Source organism: Neomonachus schauinslandi, chromosome 9, assembly GCF_002201575.2.
Source record: "Neomonachus schauinslandi chromosome 9, ASM220157v2, whole genome shotgun sequence".
NCBI lineage: Eukaryota > Metazoa > Chordata > Mammalia > Carnivora > Phocidae > Neomonachus > Neomonachus schauinslandi.
In genome coordinates, this window is record NC_058411.1 from 36,827,731 (window position 1) to 36,844,519 (window position 16,789).

The 16,789-nt window shown below is 35.5% G+C and overlaps 1 protein-coding gene across 1 annotated transcript in view; it reads left to right on the forward strand.

Annotated features, from left to right (window-relative positions):
• Positions 1-16,789, forward strand: part of KCNH5 (potassium voltage-gated channel subfamily H member 5) — a 292,174-nt gene that overhangs the window by 181,848 nt on the left and 93,537 nt on the right. Inside the window, exon 8 of the mRNA XM_021701465.1 lies at positions 10,234-10,433. Coding sequence (XP_021557140.1) covers positions 10,234-10,433 — 200 coding nt within the window. The remainder of the gene's footprint in view (positions 1-10,233; positions 10,434-16,789) is intronic.

Below are 16,789 nucleotides of genomic sequence, written 5' to 3' on the forward strand. Positions count from 1 at the left end.
GTGATTATTATTTGCAATATCAACATTAAAGCTGATAAGGGTGTTAGTTTGTGTAGTTACTGAGACTCTGACCTGACTTTGGGCAGATTAATTTCCTGAATTTGTTTTCTTATGTTTACAATGAGGATAAAATAGTAACTTAGGGTGATTGTGTGAATTTGATGAGATAACATATATAAGGCTCATAATAAGCACTAAGTAAAGATTTGCTATCACCATTAGCATCTTGGGTTTTTAATGACTTTTCATGAATATGTCACCTGGGAACTGACTTAATTGTCCTTTAAAGAGATTTATAGCTCTGTCCTTTCTAAAAATGTAAATAACTTACCCTTTTTGTAAAAATGGTACATGCTTATTGTAAAAATTTAAATGTAGGTTAGTTTAAGGGACACAAAAATTGCCACAAATTCTATTGCCCAAATATAACAACTATTAACATTTTGTAAACATCCTTCTAGTCATGTTTCTATATATACCCATAAATCGAAAGCAAAGTTGCATAATATCATCTATGCCACCTTCTATTGGAAGTCATAAAGCTAGCCCAGAGTAAAGGAAATAGATTCCACCTATGGTAGAGAGGCAATAAAGTCTCAATGCAAAGACATGTGCATATCAAGATGGAAAAAAATTTTCATATTTTGCAATCCACCACAAGGGAGTTCCATGAACAAAGATTTGGAAGTAAGAATGAAATGTATTGAGGGTCAGCAAGAAGACAGGTTGCAATAGTATATGAGAAGCTCTTGGCTGTTCCACAGGTACTGTTCCTAGGAGCCCTCAGGTTGTTGGCAGTGCCACTTCCCACTTTTGGATCTTGGATCAGTAATACTTGTGTTTTGGCAAAAACGTATCTTAATATTATTCAAGGGGTGCCTGGGTGGCTCAGTCGGTTAAGCGACTGCCTTCGGCTTGGGTCATGATCCTGGAGTCCCGGGATCGAGTCCCACATCGGGCTCCCTGCTCGGTGGGGAGCCTGCTTCTCCCTCTGACCCTCCCCCCTCTCATGTGCTCTCTCTCTCTCTCATTCTGTCTCAAATAAATAAATAAAATCTTTAAAAAAAATATTATTCAAATACTGTATCTGATGCTTCCATCCAATGTAAGCATAATAGTAACACCCACTTTATAGATACATAGAAAGAGTAAGTGATTTAATGTTATGCTCTACTTATTGTTTCTTTTTATATTATGGTGCTAAAGATTACAAAAATGACTTGCAGATATCATTACTGAAAAGCTAACACTACCGAAAAGCAACTAAAATGTGTATTTAGTACCAGATAAACAGAGAAGAGCCATAAGTAAAAGAAATTCCATTTTCACCTTAATTACACCATGATGAACTCACTTTATTTTCTCTCTCTCTTTTTTTTTTTCCCTGTAGGTCATAAAACTGGACTTGTAACTAGGTAAAGCAGGTTGATCTTGGCATTGCATAATTTGAGGGGCATAGGAAAATTCCTGTATCAAAATCATTGAACTGCTATAGTCTGAATCTTACCATTATGGTTTCCTTATTTTGTGTTTTAAAGTTTTTTTTTTTTAAGATTATTTATTTATTTATTTGAGAGAGAGAGAGAGAATAAGAGAGAGAGAGAGAGAGCATGAGAGGGGGTAGGGTCAGAGGGAGAAGCAGACTCCTCGCTGAGCAGGGAGCCCGATGTGGGACTCGATCCCGGGACTCCAGGATCATGACCTTAGCTGAAGGCAGACGCTTAACCGACTGAGCCACCCAGGCGCCCCCTTAAAGCTTTTTTTAAAAAGAAAGATACAATATAAGAATTTATAAATATCCTGAAAAATACAACTTATATCATTATTACCTATTCATCAGATCAGATTATAATTAAACTCGTGTGTGTGTGTGTGTGTGTGAATAGAGATGAAGAGAGGAGAAAATGTGCCTTCTCCTAACTTAACAGAGGAAAAAAAATATTGGAAACAAAATATAAGTACAAAAAGTACATGTTATTAGTTAAGTAACTCATAAAATGTAGTTTATACTTTCAGTTGTTCCTAGAAACCAAAACAGTAGCAATTTTTAGATATAGAAAATAAAAAGGTCCATCATGCTACCTTTTCCAAGTTGGTATTCTGCCTTTTGTGTTTGTGCTGAACTTTGCCCAGCTTGGCATCACCTGAAATGAACATAGCTTATTTTCCTTTAGTCATTTGTACTCAGCTGAAGTTTTAGTCTTTCTTTGTAACTATGATTTTTGAAATACAATGTCAGAAAAAAAGTATCTCCTTTCCCTTCAGGCATGTCTGAGTGACTGTGCATCACCAGCAATCTCTGTCTCTGTGCCTTTTTATTTCCAAACCTCCTCATATTTTTCCTTCCTCTGTCACTTTCTAAGATGGCTTTAGAATTTCTGAGAAACATAACAAGAGTGACCAGTGTCCCAAGGATGGCAGATCTAACAGTGCCCTTGCTTGAGATGGTGTTCAGTGTCTAAGACAGCTCCCTCTGAAGTTGTGTGTGTGTGTGTATGTGTGTGTGTGTGTGTGTGTGTGTGTGTGTGACTAATCTTGCCTTTGCATCAGCTGGGCAATGCACCAACCAGGAAGATATGATGTCCTAAGCAATGAGGTAGGCCCCTGTAAGAAGGGGGCTCAGGCTGGTGGTAGGTATATCAAAGAGAGGGAAGAGGTGGGCACTAAGAGGGAGCTGGGGGCCTCTAAAGATAACCCTAACGTTTGGTTGTCTCTGTTTGCCTGATATATTTTGATACTTTTTAGGAACTATTGTTTGACTCATAATAAATGAATTTGAAATGATGAGGTCAGTATTCATTGAACATCTATTATTGTCTATTATTATCATTCCCCTTATTTCAGAGTCATTGTTCTATATTTTCCAGCTAGTCTTTATCAAAGTTACAAAAACTTCTATAGCTATATAATCAAGGTAAATGTACTAATTTTATTGGAGTACAAATGAATTTTGCTGGATTAGAAAGAAAAAGAAAATGGATTTACTTAGCATAAAAAATAGAATAACTATCACAGAAAGATAAAGTGAAGATCAAGCTATTTTGATCCTTTGATTCTTTGTTTTTACTCGAACTTTAATTTCTTGGAATTCTTCTGAATGAACAGTCCTCTTACATCTTTCCATTCATCTCCCTCCCTTTCTGTGCATCTTTGATGTTACATTACTAATTGATTAACAGAGGTTTCTGTTATTATTATATATATTAATTTCATAAAATTAAGCAACTCTTAGGGTATACAGGAAATAATATCAATAATCATTGCCATGTAATTATTGAGACTATTTTGATATAGTCAGTTGTTATGGTACTCATGGGATCATCTATAAACTGGTGCAATCTGTCCAATATTATGCTATAATTTGCTAAGTTCTAAAAATTGTCCCTCTGTGTCCCAACTCATCTCACTAGTTAACATTTAATTCAAATAATGATTTAATCAACTCATTGTATCAGATGGAATTCCTCCCTTCAAAATTCCAATATCTCTTAGAGAGCTAGTATATTAAATAGTTTTCAATATTTAATGTAAAGTAATAAGATTCATTTCTAACTGGATAATTGGCACATTTCAGGTACTAGGTGGAATGGGGCATAGATTAAGTGAAGATTGGAAAAGAGAAAATATCTGCTCATAAGTGGATACCTAGAGGGTGCATACATATATGGGTCATTGCAAAAGAGCATCCAGGGAAGAAACCAGGAGACATTATGAGAGCTGGAAGGAGAGGAAGACTTTGAAACCACAGGTTCCTGAAGATCAGCTTCTTCACTTTGTCCTAAGACTAACAGGAGCCATCTCATATATTTTAACAGGCTGGAAGCTACCCATACAATCACCAGATTGATGGAACATTTTCCTTCTACATCTTAAATATCATTATTACAGGTGGACTTTAGTGAATGTAAATAGAAAGGCAATGGTGGTTAAACCACCTACTTGGTTTAAAGGTTACCAGAAATACATTTTCATAGCAACATTTTAAATTGCTCATTCTAAGGCCAGTGTTTACTTGCCAAGATTTATAAGAAGGTAATTAGGAAAAGTAAATGTTGGATGTCATCATGAACAGTCACAAAAAGTCTAAAAAGTACAAATCAGTCATTAATGAGATGAATGGATATAGGTTGACCTAAGGAGCAAACAAAATGAAGCAGCTGGAGAATGTAATTCCTTCAGAGACCCAGATATCATCATCTTAATCTGTTTTCTTGAGCAACTCCTAAGAGTGGAAGCTGAGTTACAATTAATTCGCTGAACATAGATTTTTGTTTGACTTTGCAAATTCTTTAACCATGAAAAATAAACTATATTTAGTTTATATACTTGGACTGGCTATAAGTTTATTTGTGAATTTTTGTAACCTATGAAAAGGAAAAGACCATTAGCCTTCTTTCAAAGAATGTGATTTGGGAGAATTAAAGACTATACTTTTCTATAGAAAGTAGTGCTACTACTTGAGAGCAGGAATTAAACGTCTGTCTTTTTATCATCATTTCCTTACTGGCTAGTGTAGTGGCTGGTATAAAATAGATGTTCAATAAATGTCTACTGAATTCAACAATGTTGAATGGATAATGACATCTGTGATTAGTTATAATGACATTATTCAGTCTTTTAACCTATGCCTCCTTTTGAAAACATTAAACATTAATGACTTTAATGTTTATATTATAAAAAAGGTGTTTCAGAATTTGAAAATATAAAGTATATTAATTTTTTTAGATTTTTATTTATTTATTTGAGAAAGAGAGAGAGAGCATGAGCGGGAAGGGGGGAGCAAGGAGAGGGAGAAGCAGGCTCCCCGACGAGCAGGGAGCCTGATGTGGGACTCAATCCCAGGACCCTGGGATCATGACCTGAGCCGAAGGCAGAAGCTTAACCAACTGAGCCACCCAGGCACCCCGAAGTATATTAAATATTTAAAAGTATCTCCTAAAATATACTATTGAGCTCTGATGTGCATTGTAAGGAGCTCACTCCCCCTCATCCCCCAGGTTCTCTATCCTGTTGAGAATCAATCTGTTTTATTAAGGTTTAAATTATTTTAGTTGTGTAACTAATCAAACTTAGCAGCTTAAAATAGGAACATCCATTTATTTTACTCTCGAATCTAATTTATGCATGGATAGGAGGGCATGACTTATTTCTGGTCTGTGTGGTATCAGTTGGGGTGGTTTGAATGGGTCTGGAAAATCCACTTAGTTGGCTCAGCCACAGACATGGCTGGTTAGCTGATGTTGCCAAGCTGTGTGTTGCACACATAGTTGTAGATTTTTTTTTAAAGATTTTATTTATTTATTTGACAGAGAGAGACACAGCGAGAGAGGGAACACAAACAGGGGGAATGGGAGAGGGAGAAGCAGGCCCCCCACCGAGCAGGGAGCCCGATGCGGGGCTCGATCCCAGGACCCTAGGATCATGACCTGAGCTGAAGGCAGACGCTTAACGACTGAGCCACCCAGGCGCCCCACACATAGTTATAGATTGATGGAACATTTTCCTTTGTATTTTTTATAATTTTTAAAAAAGGTTTTATTTATTTTGAGAGAGAGAGCATGTGTCTGCGCATGTGCAGGGGAAGGGGCAGAGGCAGAGGGAAAGAGAGAATCCCAAGCAGTCAGCATGAAGCCTGATGCGGGGCTCAATCTCATGACCCTGAGATCATGACCTGAGCTGAAATCAAGAGTCAGACACTTGACCGACTAGCCGCCCAGACTCTCCTCCTTCATGTCTTAACTATCATTATTAAATAGAAATAGAAAGGAAAGATATTATTGAATCACCTATATAGCCTTAAGTGTTACCAGAAGTGTCTTCTCATATCAGTATTTTAAATTGTTCAGTTTAAGGCCACTGCTTAGCTGGGAGCTCAGCTATGGCTATTGGCTAGGTGTCTTGATTGCTCTTCGTGTAGGCCTCTCTAGAAGAATGCCTGGGATCCCTCACAACATGGAAACTACATTCCAAGAGCAAGTGTTCCAACAGCAAAGAATTGCAAGTTTCTGGTTTCTTAAGGCTGGGGCCCAGATACTGACATAGGAGCATAGTAACTGTATTCTATTGGTCAGTCATAGAGCATGCCTGGATTCAAGGGGAAGGGTGTAGACCCTGCTTGTCAATGGAAGAGGTGTCAGAGACTTGTGGCCATCTTCAATCTACCATAATTATCTTCAAAATAATTTCTTTGTGTGAATAAGAAAATATAAGACTTTTTAGATAAGATTATTACCCAACTGTATGCCAGAATTACCAAGACTTTAACTGTGATAAGCTTGACTTGTCTAAAATTGTCTTGAGCCTAAAAGGCTATGGGGATGCATATAAAAAAGGCTTATCAAATTTTAATAAATTAGCCAAATTATTATTAGTAAAGTAGGTGAATTGACTATGTAGCACTGCATTCAAGGGGTAAAATTATGTAACAGGCCTCTATAAAACTGGCCAGGCCAAGCACGGGCATTCATGTTTGATGAATGGTAATGGGCCTTCCCAAATTATTTATTATCTTAATATAGCCAGGGCACGTATCACCTTAGCTTCTAAATATTTTATTCTCCTACTCATGTTAATAATGTGTATTCCTTCTGTGTTTTTGTATCACCAGTAGCGAGACTTTGATTAGCAAAAAGGATGTTTCTGAAAAACTGTTTCTTAGGTTTTTGGTGTGTGAATATACTGGAAAAAAATATTTGAACACTTACTATGTTCCAGAACCTGGTCTGTGTTCTAGAAATACAGTAGGGAGCATAGAAGACAAGGCCTGAAATACAGCAGAATGACAGGGAGGACCACTGTTCTCCAAGGGATTAGAAAAGGACTTAAATAAAGAAGAAAAGATAGTTGATGATAGCCACATTGTTGTCAAATATAAGGTTTATAAAAATAGACATTTTGGGAGGTGCCTGGGTGGCTCAGTGGGGTAAGCATCTGACATTTGATCTCAACTCAGGTCTTGATCTCTGGGTTGTGAGTTTGGGCCCCACATTGGGCTCCACACTGTATGGAGCCTACTTAAAAAACTAGGCATTTTGGCAAATGCACATAACACAGAGATGTGCGCATTTATCCTGGGAACACAGACTGTGGCGGGACACAGTTTTCTTGCCTGCCATGGAACATTGTTGCTTGCTCTTACTATGGTTTTTGAAATGTATGCTAGTCCCAAGCATTGAGAATATTTTTAAGGAAGAAGTAGTTTCTTTTTAAAAAAATATAGATGTATTACACAGATCTGTATATGTGATAAGATTTTATAAAATTATATATCAAAAAATGAGTGTGTGTAAAACAATGGTGAAATATGAGTAAGATCTATAGTCTTGGTAATTGTATTGTGCCATTTTCAATTTCCTGGTTTTGATAAATGACTTTAGTTGTGTAAGATGTCATCACTCTGAGAAGCTGCATGTAGGTGCATGTGAACTTTCTGCACATTTTTTGCAACTTATTTCAAAGTAAAAAATTTTTTTTCTAATGTAAATACACAAAATTGAATGTCTTATCTTAAATTCTGACCTTGTTTAGTCCTACCCAGTGTAAGCCGCCACACTCCCATGAAAATGGAAAGCAGAAGTGGTTATCTTTGTAATATGCCAAACTTAATGGGATGTTGATTATATTCTTCATTTATTAATGCTGCACACTTTTAATACTTTGGCAGTTTTATTCATGTTTTAGTGCTGAAACTTTTTATATGAGCAGAATGTGTGCATATTTAATGTACCCAAAAAGATAAAATGTGTGGTAATTTGTTAAACTAAAAGGCAGTAGTAAGACACTTTGGCAAGTACAGCATATTGCAAGCATTTTAGGGAGCCAAACAAGCTGAACATGTCAAAATTATAGGTGGCTCTGTGATATTTATTGACAACTTATAATAGCTGAACACTATTCAAAACAATGATTATAGCATTATTTCATTAACTTCGGAAATGTTCATTTTTTTAAAGACATAAATTCTCTTTATTTCTCTTTTCTGAAAATGAAAACTTCCATATTTTGATATATGATTCGTCTACCATTAATTTGTTTACATTTCTTTGTCTTTCCTGATACCAACAATGATGGAATAGAGATATTAAATCTGTGATTACCTACTTTTTTTGTTTTTGTTTTTAAATATAAATATTCAAAGATTTAAAGACCCATCTTGCCATTGGCAACAACATGGATGGACCTCGAGGGTATAATGCTAAGTAAGATAAGTCAGTCAGAGAAAGACAAATACTATATGATTTCACTCAGATGTGGAATTTAGGAAACAAAACAAATGAACAGAGAAAAAAAAAGAGACAAACCAAAAAACAGACTTTTAACTGTAGAGAAGAAACAAACTGATGGTTACTAGAGGCAGTGGGTGGGGGGATGGGTGAACAGGAGAAGGGGATTAAGAGCACACTTATCTTGATGAGCACCAAGTAAAGTATAAAATTGTTGAATCACTATATTGTACACCTGAAACTAATATAACTGTATGTTACCTACACTGGAAATAATTGAATAATTAATTAATTAATTAATTCCCAGTTAAGAAATGTCAGCACTATACAGTTCCTAGTCAATTTTGTTTTTGTTTGTTTGTTTTTTAGCAAAGCAAGGTTTATTGAGCGATAGTAAAATAATAGTACAAAGCTCCCAAAGAGGAAGCGGACCCAAGGAGGTTGCCTTGTTCCTACTCAGTTTTAACAAAATATCATCGGTCTTAAAAATTGTTCTGAACTGGCATCAAAATGCCTAAATAACAGCAAAAACAAAAAACAAAACAAACTGAGTAAATGTTATAAAATCACAGCTTTCTGTTGTGAATTTATAATTTGTTGTATTCAAAGAACAACTGTTCTTAAAAAAATGAATGATTTCTGAAAACACATTAAGGTTAAGTTGCTTTACTAGCTTGATTTTATACCACTGTCATCAAACGGGATTTGGCTGATGAAACTGCAAAATGAATCCATACTCAGTTTAGAGGAGTCATTTTTCAAATGCTTGGAGGATGTAGAAAGGAAGTGACCACTGGTGATACTACACTTATTTGTGAAATGCTTATGGAATGTACATGGTTGCTAAATACTGTGTTTATGAATATTAAGGGGAATAAAGTATTGCCCCTTTTCAAAAGAGTTTACTGCCAAGCAAGGAATGGAACCAAAGGGACAGGATAGTGTGGGGTGGGTGGGATTGGAGGTATGTTGAGTCTGGGCTGAGCTCAATTGTTTTTAAAAGTTTTTACAAGATGAGGTTAACATTGTAGCCCGACCACATCTGGAGAGAGAAGAGTTGCTGAATTATGGGTTGAGGGAAGGGCCTGCTGCATTCATAGGGCTCTGATGATAAATAACAGTGGTCTGCAAGTTGGCTTTACTTGTAATTAAAATGATGGGATCAAAAACCTTACAATGCTGGGATTAAACATGATATTATTATTATTTTAAAGATTTTATTTATTTGAGACAGAGAGAGAGCATGAGTGGGTGGGGGGAAGGTTCAGGTGCAGAGGCACAGGGAAAAGCAGACTCACTGCTGAGCAGAGAGCCTGATGCGGGGCTTGATCCCAGGAGCCTGGGATCATGACCTGAGCCGAAGGCAGATGCTTAACCGACTGAGCCACCCAGGCGTCCTTAAACATGATATTAAACATGAGTTTAATAACTGGAATTTTCAAGCACTTGCAAAGTTTTAATTTAGCTATTTATTCCAGTCCCATTTCCTTATTTAAAAAATGGAACTCTTTAATTTGTCTTTACTCCCTATATTTCTGATGTTCTGTTAAAAATATTTATTAGCAAAGAAGTATTCCAAAAAGCTGAAAGAAACAAGCAATGAAAAAGAGCATACATTTCTAAACTGGATCTTCAATCCCTGGAAAATTTAAATTGATTAGGCTTCATTCAGGAGGACAAGACAGCAGGATGTCTTTAGTCATAAGGCTAGAATTCCTTAGGCAAATTATAACTCTGCCTTATCTAATTCTTTAGGAAGTTGATTAGCCTGTCTCATGTTTTGCCACATTGACTAGGATGGCACATACTCATGAAGTCATGTTTCTCAGACTGAAGGTAACAATTACTGAGTGAATACCAAATTCCAGGCACTCTTCTCAGGGGTTAACATGCATTAATCTCTAAAAGTTCATAAAGACATCTCTGTCAGATGATTCATTGATTAATAAATATTCATATTTATTTTTCACTTGGGATATTTGTTTTATTTTCATTATTTCTTCTCTTTCAGCTCTTCTTTATGCAACTATTTTTGGAAATGTTACTACAATTTTCCAGCAAATGTATGCCAACACCAACCGATACCATGAGATGCTGAATAATGTGCGGGACTTTCTGAAACTCTATCAGGTCCCCAAAGGCCTTAGTGAACGAGTCATGGATTATATTGTCTCAACATGGTCCATGTCAAAAGGCATTGACACAGAGAAGGTATGGGATATTATTGTTGTTGTTATTTATTTTCCATTTCAATAGGATCTTCAGATGCCTGTAGCTCTCCCACTCATGTATTGCTTGTATAATTGCTTTGTGTTACTTTGTTTTTCGTAAGTGACGTATCAATCAATCGTAGTATGTATCGAGTGCTTAGAAGGTGCTAAGCACTCAACCATTAATCATCAATTTAGAAATTGTTGTTTCTGAAAACAACTAATTACTCCATTTCCCTAAAACACTCATTACCACTCAGAGTAATTTGCTGCATTCCTCTAAAACTAACAGTGCTGCCATCTCTCTGGTCAGTTTTATTCTTGATTTCTTCTTTGACTTTTTGCCCATTTAAAATTTAGAAAGAAACTTTCTTGCTTATAAAGTAAAAAAGTGATATGTCTTCTATGCTGTCCTCCACTTAAATCTCTCCCCTCTCTCACACATGTTTATGAAGAACATACAATTCTTTATTTTCCTCTTTTCCTTACATAAATCTATAAAGTGGATACCAGGCTCCCCATTCATCTGACATCTCTAATGTCTTCCTTGTCTTCTCATGAAACCTCTTCTAATTTTTCCCATCTCTCTTATATTAGAAAGGAAGGACCCCCAAAAAACCAAAAAAAAACCCCAAAAAAGAAAAGAAGGACCCAAAGTCCTCCTTAAAATAAACAAAACCAAATTAAAAATAAATAAATTCTCACTTCCTACACCCAGCTGATTTACATCCAGTATGGGGGATGACAAGTGGGGTCTGCACAGGAGTTTTAGAGAAAACCCATCTTGAGCTCTTTTTCTTTATAAGCATCACGGGAGATGATTATTTTTAGGTACTAAATTTTGACATGATAAACAGATAGTACATTACTTTCCTTGTCATTTCCCACAAATTCGATTTGTTCTTTTAATCATATGATGTTGACTTGGAGTTTTTCTGAAAGGTCTGCTCAATAAGCACCTTTTGTTGTCAAAGGGAAAGAGCAAATGAGCAAAGTAGATATTCAGTCAGAGGAATTTCATTGAGGTAATTTTAAGCCACAGCAGCTGTTGTTAGGAGCAGATGGTTGAGGGGATATTTAGGGGTCAGACATGGAAGAGTTGAGGGAGGGAAGCCTTTACAGGAAGTGCAGGTGAGATACTTGGTGGGGGGTGGGGAGGGGGTAGGAGCAATTATTCGAGGAATCATGAAAGAGGATGAGATTTCTCCCTCTTTCAACATCTTACAAGCTGCAGTATTAATTTTCTAGTTAAATGGCCATTAAAATGGAATGTATGACTACAGATGGGAAAAGGACAAACTACATTCTGTGGAATTTGATTTATATATGCCTGAGCCAAACAATATATGGTTATAGGGAGGGTATCCAGAGAAGGAAGAGAATCTTCCTCAGGGATACAGGTGAGACTCAGTGTTTAAGACATCAAATGCATGATGTTCTTTGAGGTCCACATTCAGTGAAACTGCTACATGGCGTGTCCACTTCCAGACACACCACATGCCAGTGTATCAGGAAACAGTTTCTGGGTTCCTAGTATTTACCACTTTTTTTTTTTTGGTGTTTGTTTTGTTTTGTTTCGTTTTTTTTGGTTTGCTTGTTCATTATTTGTAGTCACAGAAATGTACTTCTGATCAGTAGAGTATCCACAGAAAGTAGAGTAATAGGAAAAAAAGATTGGGAGGCTAATATTAAAGGTAAAATAAAATGTTAGTTCAAATGAAAAGATTCTTAAAGAAATAATTTAAAATATTAAAGTGGATTAGCTTTTGGATAAGAAAAAAATCACAGATGTGCTTCCTAACTGAAAGGGGAATCCAGAAAGAGTAGTTTTTTACTAAAGGGGGAAGCAGAGTTAAATAACTGGCAAATATGAAAGGTTTGTTGTGCATGTATAAAACCTATCTAAAGTTTAATTTAATGTGGCAGCAAACTCTCCATGCCTGTATTGATTTCTCCCAGTCTGTTAAGAAAATCCCCACCCAAATGTGTGAGAACTAGCTGTAACAGAACTGTAAATAAAGGGATATACGCCAAAGTCTGGGCCTGGGACAGAGTTATAGGAGATTCTCTTGAATTGTATAGTCAATGAGGATGAATTTAAAAATGCATTCTTACAAAAACAGACTCTGAACTATAGAGAACAAACCGATGGTTACCAGAGGGGAGGGGGGGTGGGGGATGGGTGAAACAGGTGGTAGGGATTAAGGAGTGCACTTGCTATGATGAGCACTGGGTGTTGTATGGAAGTGTTGAATCACTACATTGTACACCTGAAACTAATATTACACTGTATGTTAACTGGAATTTAAATAAAAACGTTAAAAAATGCATTCTTAGCACGCCATATGCTCTACTGAACAAAGAGAAAACAAAAATTGTTGTTCAACTTTTGGGTTTAGTAGAGAAACTCCAACCAGAGCAGAAGAGCCACATTTTTGTTAGGCATTCAGTAATTTGACTACATAGTGTACGTATAACTTTAAAATATGGTAATAAATTATCAAAGTATAGACACAAGAATTATTAGCCAGAGCAAAGAGTGGGAATAACTATCTCAGAACTAGATTTTACTATAGATAAGAACTGAATTTAAGTTAAAGGACATATCACAAAGAAGGAATTGATATATTATTTCATATAATTATAAAATGAGCTAAAATTTCAGAAAATATTTAAGGAGGGTTTCCCATGTGGCCTAACATAAATACCAGATGGACTGAGTTAAATGTAAAAAATAAGAAACCATAAACTAATAAAAAGAAAATACGTGACCATGTTTACTTTATCTTTGTACATATTAAAGCAATGGAATACATAACAAAGTGATAAATAGATTTGGCTAAAAAATGTAAAATCTTTCACACCAAAAACCATGAAAATGAAAATGAGATAGAGTATTTGCAACAGATATCGCAAGTGAAAGGTTAATACCTTAATATGTAAAGTGATTTTGTAAATGAATAAGAATTAGAATACCTGAGGAGAAAAATGAGCTAAGTACATAGTTAATTTATATAAATATACAAAAATACAAATTAGCAATAAACATATATATTATTTTAACTTGTAATAAATAAATATTGAAACAGCAAGAGATCATTTTTAATATGTCAAATGGACAAAGATAATGCCCACTCTTAGCAAAAGCTGTAGTGACTAACACTATCATAAAATTGTGGTTTGTGTGTAATTTGGTGTGGCATTTCTTGAAAGCAGTTTGACCAAGATAATATCTTAAACTGGGGTATATTCTAGAACTAAGTCCTTGTGCCTGTTTCCTTTTCTGTTCATATTCTCTCCTTCAGTGATATCATACAATCTTATGACTTTAAAAATGTATGCTAACACTGCCCAAATCTACACACTCATTTGGATCTGTTCTTGAACTACAGACTCCCCTATCCAACTGCCTACTCACATCCAGTGAAGCTGTCCAGAACTGGGTGGCTCAGATGGTTAAGCATCTGCCTTCAGCTCGGGTCATGATCCCAGGGTCCTGGGATCGAGTTCCACATCAGGCTCCCTGCTCAGAAGGGAGCCTGCTTCTTCCTCTCCCTCTGCTGCTCCCCCTGCTTGTGCTCTTTCACTCTCTCTGTCAAATAAATAAATAAAATCTTAAAAAAAAAAAAAAAAAAGCTGTCCAGAACTGAACTTCTCATCATCTCCCATAAACCTGCTCCACGGGCATTCTTCCCTAATGAAGTTAATGGAAACTCCACCCCTCAGTTGCTTAGATAAACCTGCCCAGATTAAAACCTCCACCAAATCCTGCTGGCTCCATTTCCAGTTCTCACCACTTCATTGCCATCTCCTTGTCCAAGTCACTATCATGTTCTACCTGGGTTACTGTATAGCCAAATAACTGGTCTGTCCCTTTATAGTATATTCTCGGCACAGCAGCTTTTGAGTTTATATGGCTTTCATAATAAAGCTTTCTATCTATCCATCTATCATCTATCTATCTATCTATCTATCTATCTATCTTCTATCACATATTTGTGTGTACTGCAGGCTTTTTTGAGAATAAGAATAAAATTGAGCTTGTTAAAATACAAGGTGGAAAAAAGGAAATGAAAGATTGATGGTAGTAATCAAATAAATTCTGTAATTCACAATCTTAGCAATATGAATGTATTTGAGGATGTAGCTTTAGTAAACAGCATCTGAATTTTAACAATTATCCTGTATTTGATGTCAGAGTCCTCTATTCTACTTCCTCAGTAAGCCAAATACTTTCTCTTACTATGTTTCTTATCTCACATTTTGTTGATAGTCTCTTTCAGATATTTTATTATGTTGGTTGTTATCAGATTTAACTATGAGTATATACTGAAAAAGATTGAAATGTACAAAGTCAAATTTCTTTGTTCTAATGCTTCTCTTGTTAGTTCTGAAACAGTGAGATTTTTTTCAGTTGCTAGTACAATAGAACTTAATGATGCATTGCAGCTAATTAGAGAAGAACCTTCGCCCTAATTACTGACATTTCCTTTTATCATTTCCACATATTTAGTTTCATAGATTTTTTGAATTCAGCTTTACCCCACAAGCAAATTAATCACTGTGATGTAATTCAGTCTTACCTTGCCTTATGTGAATAATGCTTTCTTTAATACAAATTGTGGCATTAAAGTCAGGACTGACATGAAGATTGTAGCATTTCTATCAGGAAAGTTTGCCTTAGGCAAGATTTTCTATATGGAACAGTACCGAGATTAATTTTATTTAGTTGAAAGTATTTTATTGACTACTAATTGCTATAGTTGCTTTAGATTCTTTTCAAATTTAATAACCAAAATCTGTCCTCTGGGCTTTGCTGCTCATAACATCCTGTGCACTTAAAAGACTGAGAAATGGGTAGAATGATTGAGGATTTAAAAAGGAAAAAGGAGATTATGGGAAAAAAATAGAAAGGATGATGAAGCTTAAAACCTTGTCATTTTTTATTTTTCACTGTCTCACTTTTTTTTCTAACATGTAATTTGAAAAAATCAGTAGAAAACTCTTTGGTCTTCATTTCTTGTTTCGTGTGTTTTGTAATAAGCATAAAGTCTCAGTAGGAAGATGTCATTATATGAAAAGTTCTGGCAGAAATATGCAAAACATTCAGGCAGAAATACACCTTTAGAATTTAAACAAATTGAGATTTGAATATTTTAAAATCTTAGATTTTTTTTTTAACCAAATCTATCAAAGAAGTACTCCACTTCTTCCAAATATGGTAGGCAATATATTTTGTTTCTCCTATAAGTTAAAGTAACTTCCTTTTAGCCAGTTTACTTTTATCTTTTTTTTTAATTGAGAAAAGCATGTCTAAATATTTTTCTTTGTATTCCTAAATGTGAAAAACAGGGATGACATTTTCATACCTGGCCTCATTTTCTTGGTTCAATATCTGCATAATTCAAGAGGTTCCTATGGCGATGTACAACAGAACCTAAGAGTGAAGGCACCAGCCTTCCAAGAAAAACTCTACAGACAAATGTGCTATGTTAAATAGCTCATGTAAAGATATACATGTGAATGTAGTAAAATGAAACTGAATTGGTCTTAACATGCATTAAAAGCACTCTTGTCTTTGGATCAAGAGAGGTAAGAATCATTCCAGTCCATGTTAATCAGATCATACATAAAATATTGTGTTATAATTCTAGCTGGATATTTTTAAAGAAATACTATCAAATGACAGCACACTTACCAGAAAATATCCACGATGGCATGAAGTTCTGGGAATCTTGTTATATGGTGGATAATTAAAGGAAACATGAATATTTAGTTTGGCTAATTGAAGACCTGGGGAGAGGTATGACAGATGACTTTAAGTATTTTAAAATGCAGTGATCTAACTGTTTCAGGAGAAAATTAACTCCCTGCGAGTAAAGGATACAGGCTGAATGTAGTACAAAATGAACTTGCACGTCCTGACACTAATTTAGTAGTATTAAAGATATTATATGATAATTGTGTCTGAATGATTTGGAGTACTAGTATGTATCATATCTTATTTCAAATTCAGACACACATTCAAGATATTCTATATAAAAATTTTAGAGTAAGATTCTATGGTGAGTCAGTAATTATTTCTCAACAATTTTTTATTACTACATCTATGTACTGTAGTTTTACAAATGGAACTAATTTTTAAAAAATTCTGAGGAACACAGAATCTCTGATGGGGCTAAGCTAGGCCATGCCCAGGAGACAAATGGCATATTTTTTCTGTGGTTGTTAAGTAACCTGTTTATTGAGCAAAAGAGACTGCTTAGTCTATCCTTGTAAGGGACTACTCTTCAGCCTGGAGAAGCATCATGCCCTGAATTCCTGAGAACTCTGAGCTTCCTACCTGTGTAGAAACGT